At 39.5% G+C, this 26,398-nt stretch overlaps 1 protein-coding gene across 12 annotated transcripts in view; it reads right to left on the bottom strand.

Moving 5' to 3' along the window:
• Positions 1-26,398, bottom strand: part of adgrb1a (adhesion G protein-coupled receptor B1a) — a 102,219-nt gene that overhangs the window by 5,171 nt on the left and 70,650 nt on the right. For 10 of the 12 annotated variants that reach the window (XM_056270883.1, XM_056270885.1, XM_056270884.1 and 7 more), the window contains 12 exons: positions 21,903-22,029; positions 17,468-17,571; positions 16,096-16,198; positions 15,799-15,949; positions 12,882-12,951; positions 12,639-12,705; positions 11,555-11,640; positions 6,296-6,394; positions 3,598-3,769; positions 3,395-3,490; positions 3,268-3,307; positions 96-751 (listed from right to left, as the gene is read on the bottom strand). In XM_056270883.1, coding sequence (XP_056126858.1) covers positions 96-751; positions 3,268-3,307; positions 3,395-3,490; positions 3,598-3,769; positions 6,296-6,394; positions 11,555-11,640; positions 12,639-12,705; positions 12,882-12,951; positions 15,799-15,949; positions 16,096-16,198; positions 17,468-17,571; positions 21,903-22,029 — 1,771 coding nt within the window. The remainder of the gene's footprint in view (positions 1-95; positions 752-3,267; positions 3,308-3,394; positions 3,491-3,597; positions 3,770-6,295; positions 6,395-11,554; positions 11,641-12,638; positions 12,706-12,881; positions 12,952-15,798; positions 15,950-16,095; positions 16,199-17,467; positions 17,572-21,902; positions 22,030-26,398) is intronic. The other 2 variants (XM_056270888.1, XM_056270895.1) reach the window with 1 other exon arrangement.

Below are 26,398 nucleotides of genomic sequence, written 5' to 3'. Positions count from 1 at the left end.
ACATTTTTGAACGATACCCAACTCTATATGCAAGTGATTTACTCGTAATGTAGAGGGTTGCATTGTTTGATCTCATGATAATAGTTGTTTCTTACCTCCAAAGAGCTCATAGACAGTGTGGAGATGGTCTCGCTCTTAGACATCATGCCGGAGTTCCCAGAGTCCCCTTGCTCACAACTGTTTATCATCTGGGATTCACTGGAGATGTTCTGCACTGTCTGCCCTGGGGAGTCCCTCTCTGAGCAGGAAATGCTGACTCTGTCGGTGGGCAAGCTCTTTAGCCCGAAGCCTGGCACGGGATCGGTGCCAGCAGGGTTGGCCAGGTGGATGAGCCTGGTCTGGGGTAACTGTTCGATGCCGATGTTGTACTTGGTGGTTTGGTCCTCCTTGCCACCCTTCGAGGGCCTAAGGGTGTTGTTGTTGTTGGGCAAGAGCACGTAACCCTGGCCCGACCCTCCTCCTCCGCCGCCTTCAAGACCGCCGCTGTCTCCTGGAGCTCCGTCCAGCTGCTTGAAGAGCTCGCCGTCACAGATGTAAATAGATTTGGCTCCGGGCAGTTCAGTGCTGACCCCCGCAATGCCGCCTTTGTCGCGGCGCATGGTGAGAGTGTGGCTGGCGTAATCGGCAACGTTTTGCAGGTGGACCTTTGCCATGCTGGCAGGAAGGGTGTTGAAGTTGGAGCCTTTCTGTACCGTGATCTGCTGTGAAGCTACCTTCTCCTCGCCTTGTTGGGAGGAACGCTTCAGGGTGCCTGCAAGTCAGCGGGAAAAAGCCTTAGTAATTGAAAAGGGATCATGCTGATTTGATAGCAGTGCTACATTTTACTGCCCTTTCATCAGCTCTAATCATAATTTCTTCAAGTTAACAAACATTTTTGTTTGTTTTGGCAATGATGGTCATGAAGACCTTTGAGTTTCTGTAGGTATTTCACATATCATGAGTGTCACATGTGCTTAAGTATATGTGTAGTAGTTGAAACTACATCACTCATTCACACAGAGACATGCAGAACAAGTAGATTCCATATTTCAGATTTAGATGCAGCTGATGCTGGTAGGTCACATGATAATGACAACATGGTGCATGTAGTACGTCCGGATTACATTCATAATACACACATTCATACTATATAGAACGTACCTTTTTAGCGGTCATGATTACTTATTTAAAGTGCCCCTATTATTGATTTTTGAAAATGACCTTTCATGTAGTGTGTAACATAGCTCTAAGTGAATGAAAATATCCTGCAAAGTTTTAAATCTGAAAGTGCACCGTATATAAAGTTATTGTCTTTCAAAAGTAAGAGTCGACTCTGAGTCAATGAAATGAATCGTTTTTCAAACGAGTCATAAGCCGTTTCGTTGTGACGTCAAGGCAAAAGATTAGCATATTGCCCGTCCACTTATTGCGTGTGCAGACACCAGGGAAAACTTGAACCTTAAACACTGCAGCTGATTCCTGTGGATGCTGGACAGCGTCATGTCCAGAAGACGCTGTGCTCTACAATGTGACGATAAAGCCAGTTTTTTTTCCACTGCCCAAGGACGAGCATGTGCATAATCAGTAGTTAAAGTTCATCTTTACCACGATACCACAGCAGTATATTCCTAAACTTTTACCGTGTTCCCTTTATTCTACTGACGACTGCTTCTCAAATCTCGGAGTTCAATGCAGGATTGGCAAACCACTTGCTCTTGAAAGATGGTGTTCAAAATACTTAGTTTTGAGTTTTATATTGTGTTGGTCTCCTGCTAACTGGCTAACTCATGTTATCACTGTCTTACTGAAATACTTCTGCTAAACAGTTGTGGGCCAAGTTAACGTTACCTAAAACTGTCTATTAATGCAGATTGTCTGTCGTTCTCACTACTTTGAGGAAAGATTATCGAGCAAGATTTGTTTTACCAATGTTTATGTTTCATCAGTCATTCACGCTAGAGCTCGGCTAATGTATGCACTGTTATTGATACAGTTTCCACATGTTCACCGCAATAAATTAGAAAAATACTCTGTAAATAAATAAATAAATAAGTACAAGTAAAATAATCGGTTTGTTGATGGACATGCACTTGTTAATGCTGATGGTGAGGAATTACAGTTGCAACATCTCATAATGTACCTCAAACTGAATAGCTTATCACTGAGAAACGTCCTGCTCGAGTCGTCCTTGCGATGGAGGTTCGGGTTGAATAACTAGTTCTTACCATGTTTCATCATTGCACTCGCGGTCGGATTGATATGGTAAAATCGATGTCACTGTTCGTTACTGTGTTTAGTTTACGGTGTAGGAAGCCTCAGGACCATTTTTTACAGTCTATGCTCAGGACACGCAGAGCTGACGTTGTTTCGGCAATGAGCGTTTTTGTTTTCGACACGTGCGCTGTACACGGTAGACCAATCCCAACAGACTGAGCTGCCTGGCCAATCAGAGCAGAGTAGCTCTCGGGAAGGAGGGATTTAGAGAGATTGATTAATTTGACGAGTCATTTGAGAATCATTGAAAATGTGGTGATGTGCAAATGTATATTATGAGAAAATGGAACAGTTTTTTGACCTTTGATGCATGTAAACCTGTTGTAGGAGACTCCAAAACAACATTAGGATACTTTAAAATAGCATAATAGGGGCACTTTAAAAGAAGTACCTACTCAAGAGAGTATGTAATTTCGGATGCAGCCTATGCAAATTTTCAGGTAATCAATGGCTACCTTACAAAGGGTCTGCGGAAAACAGGAGCAAGCAAAGTTGAGATTGTTTGAACTTTGAGGGTCGCATTACAATGCTTTGTATAATAATGTGGCCAAAACTTTAGCTTTAGCAAGTCATGTGAAAGGGTCTTTTGAGTAACCAAGTGAAGGGGGGCTGATGGAAGGCTTAATTTTTAGTCCTTCACACTTCAAAAAAGCAAAAAATATCACATCACAAGTCTCTATTTTTAGATGCTAGCTTGATATGTCATCTTGACAAATAATCAGAATCCTATTTCTGATAGATATCAGAGAAGAAAGCTGCTATCTGATAAAGAAATGTCGGGAGGGACTTAATTAGGACAGGCCGGCAGATCTGAGGCACGGCAAGGGAACAGACAAGTCTATTTATCTGCATTTTGCTGCTCGCCAGCAATCAGATCATGTTCTGAATCTCCTTGTAGAAAAGGCATTATGGGGCCTGTAAAATGGCACTTGTCTTGTTTAAACAGCCGGCTGCACCTCTCAGATGGACATCACAGCAAATTTAAATGACCAGAGGGTGTGTTGGGAGACTCACCTGATCGGCAAGCAATGTCTACATCCTTTTCAAAGTCAGTCTGGAGAAAACAGATAGAATGAGAGTTTTAATCCCCAATTTTATGTTTTATGTGTAACAGAAATACAGAAATGTAGTCGCAAGTCACCATCAGCTGAGCATGGCCGTTCTGGAAAGATCCACCAGAGTCACCGTTTCCCTCTTCTTGACGATCAACAACGCGACACTTTACTGCCTCTTGGACCTAATCGATTGTAGAAATCGTGTCTAAGTATTTGAATTTACATCTAAAATCGGAAGTCTGCCTTTAAATTTGAAAACCGATTCAGGTATGCGACAAGGTTCACGCACCTCTCTGCGTAGGATGCAATGCACCATCACGATAACGAAGCCCTCGAGAGAGTCAAAGACAGCAAAAAGAATCTGAAACAAGGCTGAGCGGCGGTCAGTGATGGCCAGGACCGCCGACATCCAAGTGAGAGCCAGCAGTGGAAGCACAACACAGGAGCTCCACAGCGACGCCCTACAGGACAGGAGCAGAATTACAGTGAGTAAAGGTTTATATCACCATTGGCATACAAAAAGACAAAGAGGGCAAAACTAAAGGATAAGCCTCTCTTTCGGAGTGACTTTGGTTGATATTTAGAAATTTCTTATAAAACTAATTAATACTTATAACACATATTATTGATTTCTTGGATATCTGATGAGTGTTTTAAAAGACATGAGTCTGGTATTGCAGTAAAAGGCATTAATATATGAATACACAGATCGATACAGTGCTCAATATGAGTTAGAGTTGCCCTTTTTGTTGATTATACTCTAAACAATATCAATATACTCAAAACATGGTTCAATCACAGTTCAAAACATAATGTGAACAGGTGCAACAGGTAAAAATAAGCCAAAAGAAGCAATAAAAAGGAGCAATGGACGATGAAAAAGAGGAAGACAAATGAGAGGGTGAAAGATGAAGGAATGTAGACACATCAGTGGTCTTTAGAGACAAACTCTCCCCTGATAATGGATTTGGAGGAAAGGGCCAGCATGCTCAGCAAGTCCTACTTCTCACTATTTTTACTATTTTATTCCTCACTTTTATTTTACAAATGTATTCTTGATCTGCTTCAGTCTACTGCATTTCTATCTTTTAAACACAACTGCCAATCACACACACACACACATCAAAGAACGCTCACACTCTTTTAAAAATAAAGGTTCTTTATTGGCATCGATGATTCCATGAAGAACCTTCAACGTCCATTGAACCTTTCCATTCCACAAAAGTTTCTTTATAGTGGAAAAAGGTTCTTCAGATTTTTTTAAATGTTCTTCACACTTCAAAACACGGTTCTTTTCAGAACTGTTCATTGAACGGTTCTTGTTCAGTGGCTACACTAAAACACTGTTGTGGGAAATAGTCACAATTCATTAATTTCTTTGATAAACATTAGGGATTTACAATATATTTATTTTATGAACAGAAAAGCAGATTCCATAAGGATGTACATAATATTTTTTTTATGAAGTACTCTGCCCTATGAAGCTTTCACCTGACATCCATTTCACAAGCAATGCTAAACACATACTGTACGTAGTCAACCCCAGGCATCTATACACATATATCAACACATGCATAATGCGGTAAAACATCATCGACCTTTCACCCTACATGTCTGCTGAGGTTTGTTTTCAAATTGCTGCAATTCACCGTATTGCAGGTTGCATGATTTTAACCTCTGTTGTTGTTTCTTAGTTGCCGCCACATACAAAAACGTCCTACAGATACTCTCGTACATTAATAAATGGCTGGTCTACTTTATCTCATATTATAGAGTAAAACACAGAGCCAGCATAAGCTAATGACAGAAACCAGACCAACATGGCTCATTTCAGTCTCGCAGTCAAAAAAGCCATTCTTGGCATGGATGCTATTATTAGCCCTTAAAAAAATCATGGCAACCATTGCTTCCATCAAAATACCACAGAAACCAAATACCATTCAGTTAGTGTTACTGCGAAAACTGATGACTTGGCCACCATTCATCAAAAAAGAAATGAAAAACAAACAAAAACAATGACAGAAAGATGCAGAAAGATTCCTGTACTGTTTGAATAGTGGTTGACCAATTTGAGGTTTTCAATATCCTATATCTACAGTATACAGCATGCGATATAGGTTAATTAATTTGAATTATTACAACTGAGATGAATATAAATGTGCTGAAATGTGTTTAATTTGAGCTCATCTGTGAAATTTTAACATGTTTTATCGGAATGTTTTTTTATTTCATTTTTTTGAATTAGCTTTTATTTTATAGTTTCAGTTAATAATTTTGTTGTGCTTTTGTCATTTATATTTTATGTTTCTGTTCAGCTTTATTTTATATTGTTTTATTTCAGTTTTAATTTAAGTAATTTTAGTACTTCAACTTATTTATTTTATTTAGTTGCCAAGGCAACATTAATTCTATTGAATTTTTTTTACGCTTTTTATTTCCAAAAATAATTTAAAAGTTTTAGTTAACAATAACAACACTGAATATTTGGTAAAAATGGGTAGAGCATTATGCTAGCAACACCAAGGCGATGGGTTTGAACCCCAGGAAATGCACATACTGAAGGCACTGAAAGTCGTTTTGGATGAAAGCGCCTGCCAAATGCATAAACTAATTTATTGTAACTAAACCTATGCTACTTTGACAGAAATTATGGTTACCATGGTACCATCTTGAGCAAGGATCCGTCTGGTCAATTGCGCACAACAAACACACTTGCACACTCACACACACACATACACAGCAGGGCTTCAAGATGGGCTCCTATTGCAATCTGCATGATTTAGCAGTGCAACAGCATAAAAGCTCCGTCTCTGTTTATCACTTCTGACATGACAGCTAAGGAGCAATAGCAGGGTGAGGGAAATGAATGGGGGAGAAAACCAGAAAAGGAAATAAAGAGGGGTGAAGTAAGAAATATGCAGAAAAAAAAGAAAAATTGAACCGAAGGCAGAGCATCAAAGAGTTGGTAAATAATTAGCGGGACTAACATGGCGTTACTGGTAGCTGTGGTGGAAACGTCAGCCGACGAGATAACTCCGCACTTGGCACATTTGAGCGTCATATTGTACAGTGGCACTGTCATCTGACTGCAAAGTCAAATCAACACACTGAAATACACATGTACGCTGATATATAACCACACACACGCTCTCGCACACACACACACACACACATACACAGAGACACATACACCTACATACATGTTGATACACAGACCTAGCGGACACAGAATCCCCTTCAAGCTCCCACTCAGGGCACATCTCTGTCAAGGCTTTGGGAAGAGTGCAGGAATGATGGAAAAGATGCTGTCACGATAGTTTTATTTCTAAATAGGCCTGATTGAATATGTGGGACAAAGAGCTAGCAAGTAAAAAAAAAAAAAATCAAATCAAGTCTATATGTCATGCATGTATGTATGGATTACCGTCACTTATTTCCACTGACAGTCTACGTAAAATATTTCATGATAGGATTCTGATTCTGTCATATCAATGACATCAAAATCTTCTTTTGCATTAGTATGCCATATGGAATTTGCTTGATTTAGGCTGCGAGCAGTTTATCCGTCCCACTCTGCATCTGTCTTTGGTCCCTGGAGAGAGACATGGGAACTCGAAAAAGCTGGCTGAAAAACATACACACAAACATTCATGCGTGTTGACAGCCGGAGATCGTGCATTCAGACGCGAGCTAAATCACGGTCATTTTAGGAGACACATTAAAGTCATCCACAGCCATAACTGCCAATATCCTGCATGCATGAACTCTGCATATATCTATGTGTGGCTTGTTTCTTTTATTATTATTAAATAAACTGCAGTATACATTATTTAAGTCTGTAATGCCACTGTTGAGACAGAGACTATTTACTTTTATCCTAAAATATGCTTTTAATCTCAAATGCATTTTAATATTTGCAGACAGCTTATGAAATGTGAAAAATATGCATTTGCTTACTTTTTGGACACATCTAGTTAAAAAAAAAAGAATTGTCCAACATTTTCAAAAAACACACTACTGTTAAAAATGTTGGGGTCGGTAAGATTTAAAAAAAAAATTTTTTGAAAGAAATCTCTTATGCTCACCAAGGATCCATTTATTTGATAAAAAATACAGTAAAAACAGTAATATTGTGAAATATTATTCCAATTTAAAATAACAGTTTTTTATCCAAATATATTTTAAATTGTAATTTATTCCTGTGATGGCAAAGCTGAATTTTCATCAGCCATTACTCCAGTCCTCAAAGTCACATGAACATTTCTTATTACCGTCACAATTGCGCAGCTTAATATTTTTGCGGAAACTGTAATACATTTTTTTCAGGATTCTTTGATGAATGGAAAGTTCAAAAGAACAGAAATCAAAAAGAAATATTGTGTAACAAAAAAATGTCTTTACTGGTCAATTTTGATCAATTTAATGTTTCTTTGCTAAGTATTTATTTATTAAAAAAAAAAATTCTTACTGACTCCAAACTTTTGAACGGTAATGTATGTAATGCAACTGTTGCACACAAAATAGCCACCTGCAAAAAAACTAAAATAAAGATTAAAATAAAGCCATCAGTTTGGCTGCCCAAACGTATAGGACGTTGATTCTGCTACTGGCAGACATGTAGATTAAACCCTGAATAATATAAGAAATTCAATTCCAAGCAAAAGACCAATGCCAATAAAACCTCAGTAGAGGCAGTGATATTAAAAAGCAATCAGCATTTTTTTTTAATATAAGACCATCTTTCTAGTCCTCATGGAGGAACTTCAAAGACCTAGCTGATATGATCCTATATCAAACATTGCAACATTCTCATTTATTTTACCCTCCATTTTTGAAACAGTTCGTCTTTTGTTTTGTCTTGCCACAGGTAGTAAAGGGACGTGCAAGCTCTTGATGTGGACCACAGCAATTTATCAAAATGCCCTTTGTTATTCTAAAACTTAAGAAAATGCCACAATTTACAGGTGTACAGAGACTACCCAAAATGCTGAGGCTGCCCTACGCATAATTAACAGCAGTGCTTATTAGTTAGGCTAATGAAAAATGTTTTGTTTAAGAACAAGGGTGAGAGAGGGAGGGAAAAGTGATAAAAATCCTCCCTCTAAATCAGTGATGGGAATAACGGCGTTATAAATAAACGGCGTTACTAACGGCGTTATCTTTTTCAGTAACGAGTAATCAAACGAATTACTGTTTCCCCCGTTACAACGCAGTTACCGTTACTGACAAAAAAAATGTGGCGTTACTATAATTGAACTCACTGAAGCGGCTTTCATCCGAGTAGGCTCTCTCTCCGCCATAAAGTTTTTTTCTCTGGTGTGTGTGTGTGTGTGTGTTTATGAGGCGCCGGAGAGGACAAAAGCGAAGCGATTGGCGCGAGCGCGCTCAATGCGCGAGAGAGACCGAATGTGTCCGAGAGCGCGCCCAACAGTTGCGCAAGAGAGACTACGGGTGTCCGAGCATTATATAGTTTGTTTATAAATAAATGACACATATCTGGAACGTTAATTAATTTACATGGTTATACAAATACAATCTAAAAAATTACCGTCAGGTAACGTTCTGTTTAGGTTATAAAATAAACCCGAAAATAACCTGCAGGCAACATTCACAGAAAACATCTTTGTTTGACCGGTTGTAAACACGTGCGGCAAACATGTCTAGAATTTGGTTTAAATAATCTCTGATGATGACGTTCGCTATAGGTTATAAAAATAAACCCCCAAAATATTATATTTTAGTATTATTATTATTTTTTTTTTGGTAAATTGTTTAGTATTATATTGAGAGAGCACTTGTTAAACTGTTTACTTTTGTTAGGAAGAAAATACTCAGGCTACAGTATGTCTACTAGTTGTGAAGTTGTGTAACAGTTTTATCATTTTAATATGCACAAAGAGTATGTATATTTTTTTATTATTATTTATTCATTTTTGGTACATTTCTTAAGAAGCATAATTTATTTTTAAACTTATTTGTTGGCCAGTTGGGGTCTGTGCGATATTAAGTAAACCATCTATAATGTTTTATTGTTCTACTATAGTAATGCTAATATTTAGAATAATATATTGAATTTAATAGTCGTCTCTCACATTGTCCCACAGCAACATTAAAATAGAATAAATTATTATTATAAAACATTGAACACTAATCTACTCTATTAAGTGTCCATTTCATTAATTTAACATATTTAATACTGGGGGCATCCAAATTATTTGACATAGGCCTATTTGATTTTTTTTTTTTTTTAAGTAACGCAATAGTTACTTTCTCTGGTAATTAGTTACTTTTATAATGATGTAACTCAGTTACTAACTCAGTTACTATTTGTGAGAAGTAACTAGTAACTATAACTAATTACTTTTTTTAAGTAACATGCTCAACACTGCTCTAAATGTGATTCACCCTTCCCATCTATCAGCACCAAACAACGGCAGCCGGCCTTGAGTTTATCTATCTCCGCAGAGAATGCAATGCGGCTGGAAAATACTCAAACAAACATGTTGATAAGAGTTTCGGAATTGCAAAAATATTTCCCATTATTACTTTGACACAAACAGAACTCTGACTTTCCAAAAAAAATCCAATCCGATCCAAAATGTCCAAACAATGAAATCCACATACTTTCTCATACAAGCGTACAACACACACACACACACACACACACACACACACACACACACACACACACACACACACACACACACACACACACACACACACACACACACACACACACACACACACACACACACACACACACACACACACACACACACACACACACACACACACACACACACACAAACAAACTAATTTATGGATCCAAACTGAACCTACAGCTATTCTAAATCTAAATGTCTAATCTAAAGCACATTTAAACCAGCATGCTTCCATCAGAATTAATCAGAAAGGGTTGGGTCCTAAAAGATTGCATCAGGCAAATGTAAGCGCTAAATTGTGGGAAAGGCTAAATTAGAGGATGGGCGGACCTGCATCTCAGCCAATCAGTGGCGAGTGGGCGGGGCAGAGAGGAGAGCCCTGAGTGTGAGCGAGGGGATGCTGTGGTAACTCTGATACAATGTCTCAAACAGCACAAAAACAAACACAATCAAGCAGAGAGATCATAGCAGAGGCAAACACAATGTAGTTGAAATGAAATAATCATAATAACAATCTAAAAAGACAAAGCAAAGAGAAAGAAAACACGCGGATGCAAAAATGATGCCAGTAAGGGCACGCGTCAGCCTGCAGGCAGTGGAGCACAGCCCAGAAAAGGAAACACAGACAGTCAATCATGAGTCATAGCATGAGTAATATTCGTCTTCTCGGTAATAGATCGCAGGACACATTTGTGCTGTAAAGCCTGATTGGTAGAAGACATGTGAATCTTGGAAGATTAACAAATCCAGTGTGTAATTGATGGTCAATGGCACGGAGATGGACAGCGTACGACTGAGAAACCCTTATAATGAGGTCTATAATAACAATTCTCGGTTCATACTTCAGCTTCAATGGCATTTAACTCGCACGACTGAAAAAACTTGTCAAAATCAATGGATATAAAATGAGAAATTCGCTCAGCTTGAGTGCTATCGATCAGACGCATGAAGCTGACGCCTTATGTGAGATTTCCTTTGCGGCTGCCCCTCAAATAAACATTTCACACACAGAAACATGACTTTGAATCAAGATGCACAGCAACACCTAAAAATCAAGAGAAGCTGGAGAAATGATTAAGCGACACATGGCAAATCACCAACGGAAATGTAAAAGAAATGCAATGAGTGAGCAAAGGTGTCATGTTGCTTTTGACAGGACCAATAACCAGTCCTTATCAATCTCTTCCCCTCGGAAGGACAAAAATAACTTTTTTTCCAAGCATAAACATTTAAAGTTTGTTTGCTAATTTATGTGTAAAACAAGAAGAAAAGAAAAAACTATTCGGAAATGGGGTAAGAAAGACTCAATTCAATATATATTACAGAAAACAATCATATAAGTAAGTAAATCCATTGATATTATTTTAGAGGAAGACCAGACAAAATAATTTGAGTTGATGATACATTTGGTAATAAATGTGCTTTCTTTTGCAGTGCAAAACCATTTTTCTATTTAATTCATTCATGCTAATTTGTGTCCTGTTGGAGGAGGGAGAGATGTTATGAAAGGTCTGGCCAATGAATGTCTTTCCCAGAGCTGGTTAAAGGTCAGCCAATGAGATGAATGAATACTGTGAGGCATACCCGGCCCTCTCCTTGAGTTTCATATCAGTTATGCCATCTTTGGACACCAGTTTGTTAAAAACCAGAATCCCGATTACCATGTTAACCTGGCGAAGAGAGAGGAAAAAGGTGAACACATCACAAATACAGCCTCACAACAGATACACGGCACTAGTGACTTCTCCTGTGTGCTACAAAGTGGCTGTTTTTTTATCTGGTTTAGGAGGATTCTGTAAAGCCTCCATTACTTTACTGTGGTTTTGTTGTATTTTAATAAGTAAGTAATGTGGTAAAAATCAAGCTTTTAATGTTGTTTATATGTCTATGTGGTATTTTTAATACGCTTTAAGACAAACCATGTACAAATTTATAAGTCAACACCATTGCTGAGTATTTTCTCTTTAAAACTGCAGTGAACCAAAGACAGTCTCAAAATGAAATACGCCATATGAAATTGCTGGTGTTTTTGATGTCACAAACTACCTTGTAACCAATCACGTCAACGTGTGATCGTCAACGAGTGGAGCTCTGAGCTGGTGTGAGTGAGTGGAGGCGGGGCTAATCTGCATATTCATAGAACGCGTATACTAAATGAGGCAAGGGTGCAGAGTTACATTCAAGCTATTTTAAGGCATGACGATTTTTTTTCAAGGAATTTTCTTTTTTTAAATATGTCATTTTGGTGATCAAAGATTACCGTAGTTTTAAGAGATAAAATTCCTGACTACAGGGGGACTTTAACCGTAATGTAAATTTGCCTTTAAATTATGACTTTTGCACTTTATCTCATATAATAGTTTGCTTACTGCTAACTTGTTCAGACAAACCTAATGAAGTCAATAGAAATATCAATAATAGTTGTTGTTCAAGCTACTTCTGATAATGCTAATATTTTAGCAGTCAATTTCCAATTTTATGATTTTGGATACCGATATTTCACACGTGAAACACACATGTTTGCTGGATATTATGTTGTGGCGTTATGGGGGTAAAATCTGGATTGTTGGCATTCTCATTCACTTCCATTCTAAGTGCTTGTCACTAAAGCTGGAAATGAAGGACAGAAGATTTCTGTGAATAAATCAAACAGAGAGAGAAAATGTACCAAGACGACAGCAGCAGCTGGTCCCACAAATGCATACAACAGTCCACCTTCCAGAGACAGCCAGCAACTAACACAAAACACAAAAGCAGAAAAGAGAGAGTAAGAACGAGAGAGAAGGAAGAAATAAAAGGATAAAGAGACTAAAAGGAAAATAGTAATCAGTGATGTCATATATTGTAGGGAGCACCAGGACTATCAGAAATATATGATTAATCATGATCACTTCATCATGATCATACTTACTAGTTAACAGTGCCATATCCCTTTGCCTTGGTGAATCCAACAGAAATTGCAACAACAAGAGCAGGTAAACCTATAATAAAGGAACAGAAATGAGTGGAGAGCTGTTGAGTACTTTCTATATATCATGTATCAAGATGTTACATTCAGTTAAATTTAATTTTTAGATCAATTATAGCATGTAGTATCAAACAATGCTGCTAACACCAACTGAAATGTTATATCAACTACCCAGTTTGGTCATTATTTGCAGAGGAGACTCTCATTAATGGAGTTAAGCACTGACATTTCATGAAATCATTATCCAGAAGTTACAATATGTTTATGTTAATTTAAATAGAAAAATTTGTAGTGGATGCACTGCTTTTGAACACTTTTCCTGTGGAATGCTGTGTTTTAATGTTTTAACTCCAGTGAGGATTACTTGGCGCATGATAATTCCGCTTTGAATTGTGTTCTAAACAGCAGCACTTACGTTCTGAGAAAATATCTCTGTGCAAATAATGAACAATGATGAGCACTCACTCCATCTTAGCAGATGGCTTAGCAACATAGACATATAGGCCTATAATGACAGAGACTGAAGGACCCGCTCGGTGATTGGCCGGTTTGAATAAGTCCGATGACAGTAGGGTGTAAAACCATCCTTAAATACATGTTTACCTTATGGGCAAAATTGCAAACACATATATTTGCTTAAAGCAATTAAAAATAGCCTACTATTTGGCTAGTGGAAAAGATTGAGAAAAACGTTCTCTGAAATGTTTTTTTTTATACAATATTGATTTATTTATTCTAAAACAAGGCAAGGCTACTGAATGATTTTTAATAATGTAATGTGACATTATATGTAGTCCTTATTTCATAGTTTTCTAATGTTTTGTGTTAAACATGGTATCACATGGATGGGAATATGCATGGAAATAATATGCAGATGACGTTATGCCAGTGGCGTAGGCAGAAATTGTATTTTGGGTGGGCCAGTGAAAATGTGACTGGGCCTATAGTTTTTCCTAGAAAAAAATGACTTCAATAATAATTAACATTAATAGACAAACTGAAAAAACAGTTACACCTTTATATTCGGCAAATCATCATGTTCAACCAACAGAGCTCAATAAAGCCTGGACAAACCAGTATAGACAATAACCTGTCTATTTTATTCAGGCTATTCAGCAGTGCAAAATACAGTTCACCCAAAAATAAAGTAAGCTAAAATAATAATATCACAGTTACTGCTAGATCGGCGGTCCGCGGATAAACCCGCGTCAGGCTGACGGGGAGAGAGGGAGCAAGAAGCGGCCGGTGCCAGCACCTGACTAGCCTTCTCCTAGGGTAATGAGTCGGAAGAACTGGGCTGGGTGGACTCGGAAGATGAAGGCAGTGGCGTGTCTTCTTCCTTAACTCTTGCTTTTTTTCAAATAGCACATTAAAGAAAGTTGTTTAGCCATTATTGTGGCGCCGACGCCGCTGAGAGTTTTCCTGTCGGAACCCCCAGCAACCATAGCAACCAATAACGTTCCGGAGAGAGGCTTTCTACAACTTGCTTCACCAGTTAAATTTTATTCGGAAAACAAATTAAACACACACAGCAGTCAACAATAAATCAGGTATATATTAATATATTTTCATAAATACATTTGAATAATAAAAATAAACTAAAAATGTATTTTTATCAAACTTGCCTGGGCGGGCCAGTGAGTAATGTGGGCGGGCCAGTGCCGCCCTGGCCCAATACTGGCTACGCCCCTGCGTTATGCATAGTAAAACGAGGCGTCGTAAGCTCCATAATGGTTATTTCGGGGAAAAGACGGGATATGCACAAGCCTCCGCTGACAGGGTTTTATAAAGGGAATTTTGTGCAGGTTCTAGGTTTTGTGTGTATGCACACTGCACAAGGTTTTATACATGAGGCCCCTGGTCACCTCATACATTTTCTCTGATCAGATAGCTATCCAATCGTGAAGAGACAAGGTGTAAATGCCCTCTAAAACACTTATGAGACAGATTAAAATCTGATCATTCAAACCACTTCAGGAGGTGGTTTGTGATGCATAACAAATGAAACTGGACAAGTGTAAATGCATCTGGTTGTTGAAACCACAAATGTAAATTTTTCTTCCCAAAATACCATTTACAGACATAACGTGCAACATCTAATTTCTGGGACATGGCACAATACCCCCCCACCCCCCTCCCACCACCACCACCACCACCACCACCAAAATATAAAAAATTATATTAATTGGCTACTTGTGATCAGTTGTCATTGAAAACGCATCTTAATACCAGGTGGAAACATGCTTTCAGTCTTACTCGCTCGATTTCTGGGATGTTGTATATAATTTGCGGGCACCAGGGAGCCACTATCAGTATGCGGAAGACTCCCGGGCCTTCTGGAAGAGGCTATTTGCCGAAATGGTAAAAAAAATAAACATGTGAGAGTGTGTTATACCAGCTCCTGTTAGCCAGATATGACAGTACTACAGCAACATGCATCGCCACAGATATGGACCGCTGCTGATGAGTAGCTGAGTATCTCTTCAGCAAGCCGATGTGCAAACTGCAGCAAATGAAAGTTCGCCGTCGCATCATGAAGCTTGACACACAATCACCTTCTTTAAAAGTAGTGAGGTTAAATGATCTCACCAGTTAGTATCACTCTATCATCTATTGCAGCCTTTGATCTTGAAATTAGCTGATAATAAATCAAATGCAGCTCATATCTGTTGCTTTCCTTGACGTGAACTCCACTGAATATAGCGAAGATCGGACTTATATTCGTTTTGCAGAGGCACATTAATGTGGCCAAGTGTGAATGGAACAGTTTTAACAAATCGGGCTATTCGATCAGTAAAAACGCGTGAAGTAACTAGTTGTAAATAGGCCCATAATAGGAAGTCAAAGAGACAAGCCTCACCCCAACCAAGGCAGAGGAAACGCTTGCGTATGATGCGGTTTCTAAGACGGCCAGTCACGGCCATGTAAGACTGCCATGCCTCCGTGAGAACCCAACAGAAAGAGGACAGGAAGAAGAAGTGCAGAAATGCAGCCACAAGAGTACAAACAACCTGAGAGCAAGAAAATAGAGACAGAGAGAGATAGTCCATCCATCAAAGATAAGGTTATGTAAAAAGGAAAATAGGAAGATTATGAAACATATTTTGTTGTAGATAAAGGATTTTTTATCAATTTATTTGTGTTTGTTTGGCCTTACCTTGTTCCGTGTCTGGGTTTGTCCAATAAGTATGAGTGCATTGGAGGAGATGATGGACAGACAAAAGTTGATGAGGATGACAGAACGTTCTGAGCGGATATACCTGAAGAAAAACACAGAAATACTGAGCCAATACATCTGAATGACGCCTATTGCTCACAATCATTCACTTACAATGCTTTAAATAAATAGGCACATCAATGGAACCTGAACTGCTGTACAATAGCTAGTGGTGATGACCAAGATGTCACACTGTGACTGCCTCTGTACAGACTACTGAAGCACAAGATGCTCTTTGGATTACTCTCAAATCAGGCTCCATAACATGATCAACAGGTTGCAGACAAGCTTTTGGAGTTTTTGCAGCTGTCACTAAAGCTAACAGAGCACATAATAAAGACTAAGACACTGTGAAAATAATTTAGACTTTTTTTAAACTTTTATTTCAAATATAATTTGTATGACAAAAATTCGGTTTTGTAAATGTAAAACATCAGTATTTTGGATGCTGTGTTTTTTTAAAATGTTTTTGAAAGAAGTCTCGTACGCTCACCATGGCTGCATTTATTTGATCAAAAATCAAATAAAAGCAATATTCCTGAAATATTGGAAAATATTATTACAATTTAAAATAAAATAGTTTTCTATTTTAATATTTTTAAATGTAATTTATACCTTTGATGGCAAAGCTGAATTTTCAGCATCATTACTCCTCTCTTGTGTCACATGATCCATCAGAAATCATTATAATATGCTGATATGATGGTCAAGCAACTTTCTTATCAATATTTCAATGTTTTCAACATTGATAATGATAACAAATGTTGGGTTGATTAATATTTTTAAGTATTTAAGTTCAAGAGAACAGCATTTATTTGATTTTTTTTTAACTATGTAAAAGTCTATTTACTGCCACTTTTGATCAATTTAACATATTCCTTCTAAATAAAAGTATTTTTTTTACTGACCCCACATTCACTTAAATTTACTATTTACTTACAATTAATTTTAGAAATAATACAAAATGTGAAATGACCATGAACAAGGCTGTTGGTAGTTTTTGAAACTGACAGTAAACTGCATGACCACTTAGTTAATGTGCCAATTAAGCACAATCAAGCACACTAGTCACTAATAACACTAATGACCACAACTGAATCATAAATAACAACCTGACTTGTTTAGGATTACATCATGTCAAATAATTGAATCTAATTTGAATCTCAAACTCCAAAGCATCACAAAGCTCTTTATACAAAAATATGCCGCTGTCCATGGTGCTGAAACCCCCTGTGGCTTCCCATTAATGTCTATGAGTTTCTTTTACTGGTGAACAGCCAAATTGTGTTTAGCAGTGGAAGATCTTGCTTACCTCCAAACAGACACATATATGATGATGAGGAGAAGCAGGGTGAGGGACGACACCCCGCAGCCCACGATCAGAGTCACAGATGGAAGCTGGGACTTATCCATGTTCTGTCAACACAAGAAAATAGACTCAGTTAGTGCTCACAGATGCTAACGGTGCATCAGGCTAGCCGCCTGCCGTCCTCCATGCGATTCTGTGCTGAAGAGAGCTGGGGAGAGTGGGCTGCTGTCCGTGTGGCTCCGGCTAAGGAACAAGGTGAGACGAAGGTCACTCGGCAAAGGGCTGATACTGAGATATCCAGAGGGCACAGCAGAGAGCTACAGTATAGCAACCTATGACTGCCTTTAATGCCATAAAGACCACCGGAAAAGCTAAATGCTTGATGCTGTGAATTACTCAAACACAGATTGTGAACCAAAAGCTTCAAATATAACACATTTGCAGCCTTGCGCAACCATTGTCTTGGTTGCCATGGTGATGTGTTGGAGAAACAGCGGCCACTGCAGTGGTGTACGCAGCATTAACTGTACCATAGGTGTGAGTAGTGCATGCCTGTGTGTTCATGAATATCTGCATTCCTTGCTTAAGCCATTAAAATGCATTGTCTATAATTACTTGCCTTGCAACATTTTAAATACATTCATGTGGTACTGTGGAGTTAAGGATGTCCACGGGGTGTGGACTTCTCACCTTAGCTCAAAAACACACAGACTTACACTTACACACAAAGATAATTGGTTGAGTTTATAGGCTGTCTTGTCTCCAGGTTTAATGTGCGCACAGGGCCAAGTTAATTAAATCCCTCTGATTAATCTGCACTGCAGTGTGGTCCCCACTGACAATCAAGAAAGAAATGCATCCTCTGAGACTAAGTTTGTCTTCCCCTAGCCAATCAAACACCTGACTAAGCCTAAGCAGTGGTAGACAGGCTAGTACTCAGAGCTACCTCTATCGAACCAAGGGAATTATTTAGTCCATCAGTGCAGATGGAGACCCATAGCAAGTTGGGAACAGAAATTCTAGAGTATCAAGTCCCGTCACTGCTGAAATGTTTGGAAAGTTGAAATGATAGCACATATACTACATCATTTGCATACAATTTGTTCAGTTTTTTAATAATTTAGGCCATTTGTAATTATTATCTGCTGTCATAGGTGTCAGGACAATAAGAGGACATTTGTCAACACTTAAAATAGAGACTGGCCAATATTGCTTCATTGATGACCAATACAGATTATTATTATGCAAGTGTCTCATAACCAATATTCAGAACCATAATTGTTTTGTTTTAGATTGAGATGCAATAATCACTAAACGATATAATGAAAACAGAATATGCATTAACAAACAAACAAACAAACAAACCATAATGAATGATAAAATGTATACATTGAATGCAACGTTAGTTGGATTAAAGTCCCAAATGCAAAAATGTAAATAAATAAATATAATTGTTAAGTCAGAATATACTTGAAAATGAGTGGGTGTTATATAAAAAGCTATTCTAAACAATACATAAGTTACTTTACCTTTGAATACTGCAGTTAAAATACGGTCATTGGTCTAACCATTTATTGGTATTTTAAGACTTGCCAAACTGTATGCAAATGCATAAAAATAACATAAAAACTCGACTTGCAAAGGCAATACTAAATCTTGTGCAAGGGATGAGCAAAAAGACAATGGCCTACCTCAGAAGAATGTACTAACATGAAATACCCCAACACAGCGTGCGGTTTCTTGTTCTCGCCATCTTCACTGACCCATATTCAAGAATGATGTATTCAGAGCTTCATCCAAGTACAACTGCAGTGTAACTGTGCATTTCTACAAGCTTTAGCTCATAAATATTCAGTCTGGGCAAAACCACCTCTCGTATCAAACTGCTTATAAAGCGCAAGGCAATCTGACCCATGTACACGAGAGTCTGGCTCAAAGCTGGAAACATCTGTAGAAAGACTGGCGTGTGATTAAAATAGCTGCAGTGTACTATCTCCCTTTATTGTTTTTCCTTCGCTTTCCACGAGCACTGCAGCTGACTGTATATTCAGACTCAGAATGTGGGAGGGAAAGAGAGGAAGAGAAGTGTTTCTCTGCCTCTTTATCATTCTGAAGCTGTAGGACGCTGGTTGCCAGCGGAGGGGCCGTTGGATGGGCCATTTTGAGGTGGCAAGTGGAGCTGCAGGAATAATTAGCAGCAGAGCAGTGGGGGTCTGGAGCGAGAAGGCTAGAGAACTAGAGAGACAGACAGGGAGTGGAGCCAAGGGGAGGAGCGGTCCTCCTTTCTGCTGGCACACGGCAACACAAATGAAATCCCCACAATATGCTTCCCATGAGGGCACGGAAAGAGCTAACTGCGACACTCCCCTAGTCCACGTCCATCTGACCAGGTAGAGCAGGACATGGAGCCATCATAAGGCGAGAGATTAGCATACCACTACGGCTCTCTGGTTCACCGTGAAGAGACGTGCAAATCATGCTGTCTTTACACACACATCCATGAAAGCAAATAGCAGCACATAAATGCACACAGGAGCCCTCTAAAACACAGATACAAATGTGTATTATGTAAACTGGCTTCAAGATGGGGCAATATATCAATATGGTCAAATACATATTTTGTTGACATAATATATTTTGCTGCAACAACATTCCTGCCTGAAAATTCTGTCCTAACCATATGCCTAAACCTAACCCTACCCTACCCATAACTTATCCCTAAAATCAGAGGGAAATGATAGGCGAATAACACTGATGGAGAAGCACCTAACCCTGGTTGTAAGCTTAAACGTCATATAAACTTTAAACTTGTTGCATCAAAAGATTGGTTGGGAATGTTGAACAAAAAGCGTTGATCCAGGAACAGGTTGTACTTGGTGAAATCACGTTCACCATATCAATATATTCCAAAGACATTGCTTGAATGTAACAACAACCTTTGGTTAGCAAAACATTTAAAATGAACTTTCTTATTGGACTTTCCTGGATTTATTGTCAATGACCAATCAGTACATATTGTTTCAAATAAAAATATAGTTTGTCTTTTAATTTTTATTAGTAACTTGTTTTTCCTCTGAAACGACTTTCCTTTTTTGCTGATATCACTTAGGCAGAGAGGGCAGTAAGATATTAACCAATAGCTATTCAGGCATAATTGTAGCGAATTCTGACTTCTAAAGCCCATATTTCCAATTGATTTCCAAAGCAAAGTATCAAACTAAATTTTTTACCTTATATGTTCTCTTTCACTTGGAAAAACTTCACATTAAGCAAGTAAAATGTTTTTTTTTTTTTTATGTACACCATATTGCAACTTTATGCAAAATGGCCTGTATGTAATGGTGAGATCATAATTCTGTTTTGTTATGATGTCCTTTTTTCGCTTGGTTTCCAAAATCAAAACAGTGTCACAACAGTGACTTCTGTTCTTGAAGCAGTCAATCTGAAACATCTTGGCAGAGCAAATGAGAGAAGACGTGGCCATTGTTTTGGCCAGTAGGGCGTCAAGCTTCCTCTTCCTCTTTTTTTTTTTTCTGGGTTCTCTGGCTCATATCTGGGCCAAGCTGCACAAAGAGAGTGTTATAGCGTGTTCTATAGCTTTAAGAACTTCCACTGCCCATGCTGTTTCCAAGGCAACTGGTGAATAAACTGCTTCAGAGGCAGTTTCCAGTCTAATAATAACTAATCACACTGAATGAAAATTCCACACAAAGACACGACCCTTCCCTGCATTAAACCAAACCAAATCCCATCATTTTATAGAAATATGGCATTTTAAAGGTAGACATATTTACACAAAGACAACCCTCTAAGGCCCAAATGAACCAATGGTGTGTATTTAAGATATATACGTTTTTACACTCATTAAATTCCAACAAAAACACTATGAACATTTAAATGTACCAAGTAAAATGTATTTGAGGTGTCTACACAGCACAAAATAAGAATAAAAATATGTGTCTTGGTGTATTTTAAACAAAATGTATTCCATTAAAAATAATAGAGATGGTCTTCTTTAACATATGTAGTTGGAGGGCTATTTTGAACAACTATATTATTAATCACATGTATTTTCTCTGTACAAACATTTAATGTATGCAAATCCAATATGAATGCCAGCATGTTTAATGCACTGCGTTATGGCATTAAACAAACATAGCAAAACATAACTGTGTCATAAACATATGTGCATATACTCAGAACACATTAAAGATGGAAACATGTCTTAAAACGTTTGCATTAAATCTGCTGTATGGTTCTGTCATGTCGTGGAGAGGAGGAGAGGGGGGAGTGTGTGAGAGAGAGGAATCTGTTGATACATAATGACAATGACGCCTATGTGCCAAAAAGCGGTACATTAAAATCACAAAATATCCCACAAACGCACATTTTTACATTCTTCGGCATAAAAGGATACAAAAGAAATGGCTAGACTTACCACATCGGGATTGAGGCGTGCTAAAATGGCGAAGGTGGAGAGTCTGTCACACAAGCATTTGGTTGTGCTGGAGTCGACGGGCACGGCTCTACAGCCTCGCGCAGACCAGGAGCCCAGCAACGACGAGCTGCGGAGCGGAGACACACAAGAGCGCGGAATGAGATCAAATCCCTGCGCGATAAAACAGCTACTTTCCCTAATCCAGCGAACACAGAGCCCGCCGGATGAGAGCCGGAGCGCGAGAAAAGACAGTGAAAAGACAGATGAATGGACGATGTGATGCAGCGCACAGCCGCACACCTCTGCTTTCTGCATGGCCAGGTTAGCTGATGTAAAAACAGCTACAAAATGTAAGAAATTATTAAGTGCTGAAATAAAATAAAATAACAAATGTTTAAAATTGCACATCATTTAATAATAATAATAATAATAAATTCACCACTATTTAATTTTATAATTATTATTATCATTATTATTAATAATTATTAGGCTATGGTAAAAAGAAGGCACATTCTTAACCCCGGGTAAACATAATCCTGGGTTATCTTCCTTTTTCACACTGCACCCATTTTATCCAGGGTTAGGCTAATCTTGGATAGCCAGGTTATATTTGACACGATACAGTAAATACGGGGTTAACCTTCCCTATCAGCTTAATTAAGAAACACTGACACCACGTACGCGACGCGCACAAGATCTGTATTAAAAAAATATATATATATGTCAGCATATAAATTCGGTGGCCGGACCGAATTTATCAGACTCTACTTAATTTTCCGTGTTCCGCTCCGTTTCGCGCACATTTGAAAGTAGCTATAGTCTTTTGGTCGTGAGCGAGGAGAGACGCGTTTGGCGCGTGCGCACTATCTAGTGGACTTAGGCCGTGTGTCCACCAAAGCTGAAAACGCTAGACGCTCTGCTAAAAACGCCTAACTTTGGGCGCTTGAGAGCGTTTTGGCAGTGCAGCGTTTTTTCAGAAACAGATTTCGCAGATAATTTGTTTCATACTTAAAATGTATTTTTCATTCATTTTGTTCGGTCAGTTGTACAGAAAGAATGTTGTGACAGTTGGTCGGTATGGTATTTGTCCCGCCCCTCCTCCACTGTGATTGGACGGCTGGGTAAAAAGTGACAGTGATGAGCGCTGCGTTTTACCCAAAGTTAAACACGCCGAGCTCTCAGCGCTTTAGCGTGAAAAAAAACGTTCAGCGCCTCGTTGCGCTCATGGCGTTTTTAAAAACACGGCGCTCCCATTGAAAACAATTGAAAAAATACGCCAGGCGCATGAAAAAACGCTTTGGTGGACACACGGCCTTAGTTTTCAATCGCTTAAGTCAGTCGAACATGTGCCGTTCTACACCGGACACAAAGACTGCGTCCGAAAATGCTGTCTTCGGAGGACGCATTCCAAGGTCGGAAGGCATCAAGGCACGTCCGAATGCAATGTTAATTTCACTTCCTGTCTCCTGAGATACCTTCATCTGATCGATAGCATAGATGTATCCTTCACTGCCTTTGATATCCCACAATCCTGTGCTTTCCATTCTTTGGCCCCATCCACACTACTGCGTTTTAGTTTAGAAACTCATTTCTAGCGAAGCCGTATGCAACAGACTTCATCTCTCTCCTAGCCTCTTTCGATCTCAAACGGCTCATCACCACCGGTACTCACAAGTCAGGCAACCAACTGGACCTGGTTTACACACGCAACTGTATCACAGAGAACATTTTGGTGAAACCTCTCCAAGTTTCAGATCATTTCCTCATTACTTTCAATCTACAACTCACTACCCATGCTCCACCAACCTCCCCACCATTTACTTTCAGAGGAAACCTGCGCTCACTTTCTCCATCCCATCTTTCCTCTGCTGTGTCATCTTCTCTTCCCTCACCCTCACATTTCTCATCTCTGGATGTGAATACTGCAACGGATACTTTATGCTCCATCCTAACCTCTTCTTTAGACAATATCTGCCCTCTCTCCTCTAGGCCAGCACGCACTACTCCCTCTAACCCCTGGTTATCTGAGGTTCTTCGTGAACACCGGACCGAACTCAGGGCAGCGGAGAGGAAATGGCGCAAATCAAAAGACACATCTGACCTCAGTAGGTATCAATCTCTGCTCTCTGCCTTCTCGGTTGATGTTCATGCCGCAAAATCTTCATATTTCCACAACAAGATCAACAGTGCCTCTAACACACGATCACTGTTCAAGACATTCAACTCTCTCCTCTGTCCACCTCCACCACCACCCACCTCCTCGCTAACTGCTGATGATTTTGCTAACTTCTTCACTAACAAAAATACAACTATCAGCAGTCAGTTCTCAGATTCACACACACAGGAACCCAGACTAACCTCTCCCACAGCCAATAACCTTCTCTCCTCCTTCACTCCACTAACCGAGGAAGAAGTATCTAAACTTCTCCTCTCCAGTCATTCTACCACCTGCCCTCTAGACCCCATCCCCTCACACCTTCTACAAGCCATCTCTCCCACACTTCTACCAGCTCTCACACACATTATCAACTCATCCCTCCACACTGGCATTTTCCCTACAGCATTTAAGCAGGCTCGGGTAACTCCTCTGCTTAAAAAAACAACATTAAACACATCACTTCTAGAGAACTACAGACCTGTCTCTCTCCTACCATTCATTGCGAAAACACTTGAACGAGTTGCTTTTAACCAAGTATCATCCTTCCTGTCTCTGAACAACCAGCTGGATGTCAACCAATCTGGCTTCAAGAAAGGACATTCAACTGAGACTGCATTCCTGTCAGTCACGGAAGCCCTGCGGATCGCAAAAGCTGCTTCCAAATCATCAGTTCTCATTCTACTGGACCTGTCTGCTGCCTTCGACACTGTGAATCATCAGATCCTTCTGTCCACCCTCTCATCACTGGGCATCACTGGAACCTCCTCAACTGGTTTGAGTCCTATCTCACAGGTAGGTCCTTCAAGGTCACATGGAGAGGTGAGGTATCCAAAGCACATCAACTGACCACAGGGGTTCCCCAGGGTTCAGTTCTCGGACCGCTCCTCTTCTCCATTTACACCACATCACTGGGACCCATCATACAGGCACATGGTTTCTCTTACCATTGCTATGCTGATGACACCCAGCTCTATCTCTCATTTCAACCAGATGATCCCACAGTAGCTGTACGGATCTCAAGCTGTCTGGCGGACATCTCGGCATGGATGAAGGAACATCACCTGCAGCTCAACCTGGCAAAGACTGAGCTTCTCGTCCTCCCTGCCAATCAGTCTCTACAGCACGACCTCACTATCCAGCTATATTCATCCTCAATCACCCCATCAAGGTCGGTCAGAAATCTTGGAGTAATATTTGATGATCAGCTGACCTTCACAGACCACATTACAAAGACAGCTCGATCATGCAGGTTTGCTATGCACAACATCAGAAAGATCAGGCCTTTCCTAACTGATCATGCAACACAACTTCTCGTCCAGGCCCTGGTCATTTCTAGGCTTGATTACTGCAATGCTCTTCTGGCTGGACTTCCATCATGTGCAACTGAACCTCTACAAATGATCCAGAATGCTGCAGCTCGTCTTGTCTTCAACGAGCCCAAAAGGGCCCACGTCACTCCTCTGTTCATCTCTCTGCACTGGCTACCTTCAAGGCTTTGACGCTTGCTTACAGATTGACCACAGGTTCAGCTCCCTCCTACTTCCACTCTACTACAAGTCTACATCCCTACCAGAAGCCTACGATCGGTCAATGAGCGACGGCTCGTGGTACCATCACAGCGGGGCACAAAATCACTCTCCAGAACATTCTCATTCACGGTTCCATGCTGGTGGAATGATCTCCCCACCCTCATCCGGAATGCAGAATCCCTGACAGCATTCAAAAGACAACTGAAAACTCATCTCTTCCGGGAGCACTTAACATAAAAAAAAAAAAAAAAAAAAAAAAAAAAAATCCTTTCCTCTAAATCCTCGCTTGCCTGGCTTATGCTACTCCGAGCTATGTCTGAACTTTGTATTTTGAGCACTTCTTGCGTTGTTTTTGCCTCTTCACAATGACTCGCTTGGTTTAGTCCTCAGTTGTAAGTCGCTTTGGATAAAAGCGTCTGCTAAATGACTAAATGTAATGTAAATGTAAATGAAACGGAGAATTAAAATGAATTCGATCTCCGTCCACACCAGCGTAGCTGCGTATTAGAATTGATCTCTGTCCACATTAAAACAACTGAAAACGCGGATCACGTGACCATTCACCTACACTAGGCATGCGCGTGCCGGTGTAAACAGGAAACAGATGGACTATTCCTCAGATTTGAAGAAAAAGAAAGTAGCTAAGTTACCTGTGCAAAGAGCGACGCTCCATGTACGGTCGATACCGCCACTGCACACGGGAATTGTCACAGATCGCTCGAATAATAGCTTGCCTCCGGCACATGTAGGCAGTTATAGCATTGTAAAATGCAGAATTTACTTGCACAACAGCTGCTAGCAAAGACATC

Source organism: Rhinichthys klamathensis, unplaced genomic scaffold, assembly GCF_029890125.1.
Source record: "Rhinichthys klamathensis goyatoka isolate OS25496 unplaced genomic scaffold, OSU_Roscu_1.1 h1tg000309l_1, whole genome shotgun sequence".
NCBI lineage: Eukaryota > Metazoa > Chordata > Actinopteri > Cypriniformes > Leuciscidae > Rhinichthys > Rhinichthys klamathensis.
Note: the sequence above shows the minus strand (reverse complement) of the source record. Positions and strands in the feature narration are given on the sequence as shown.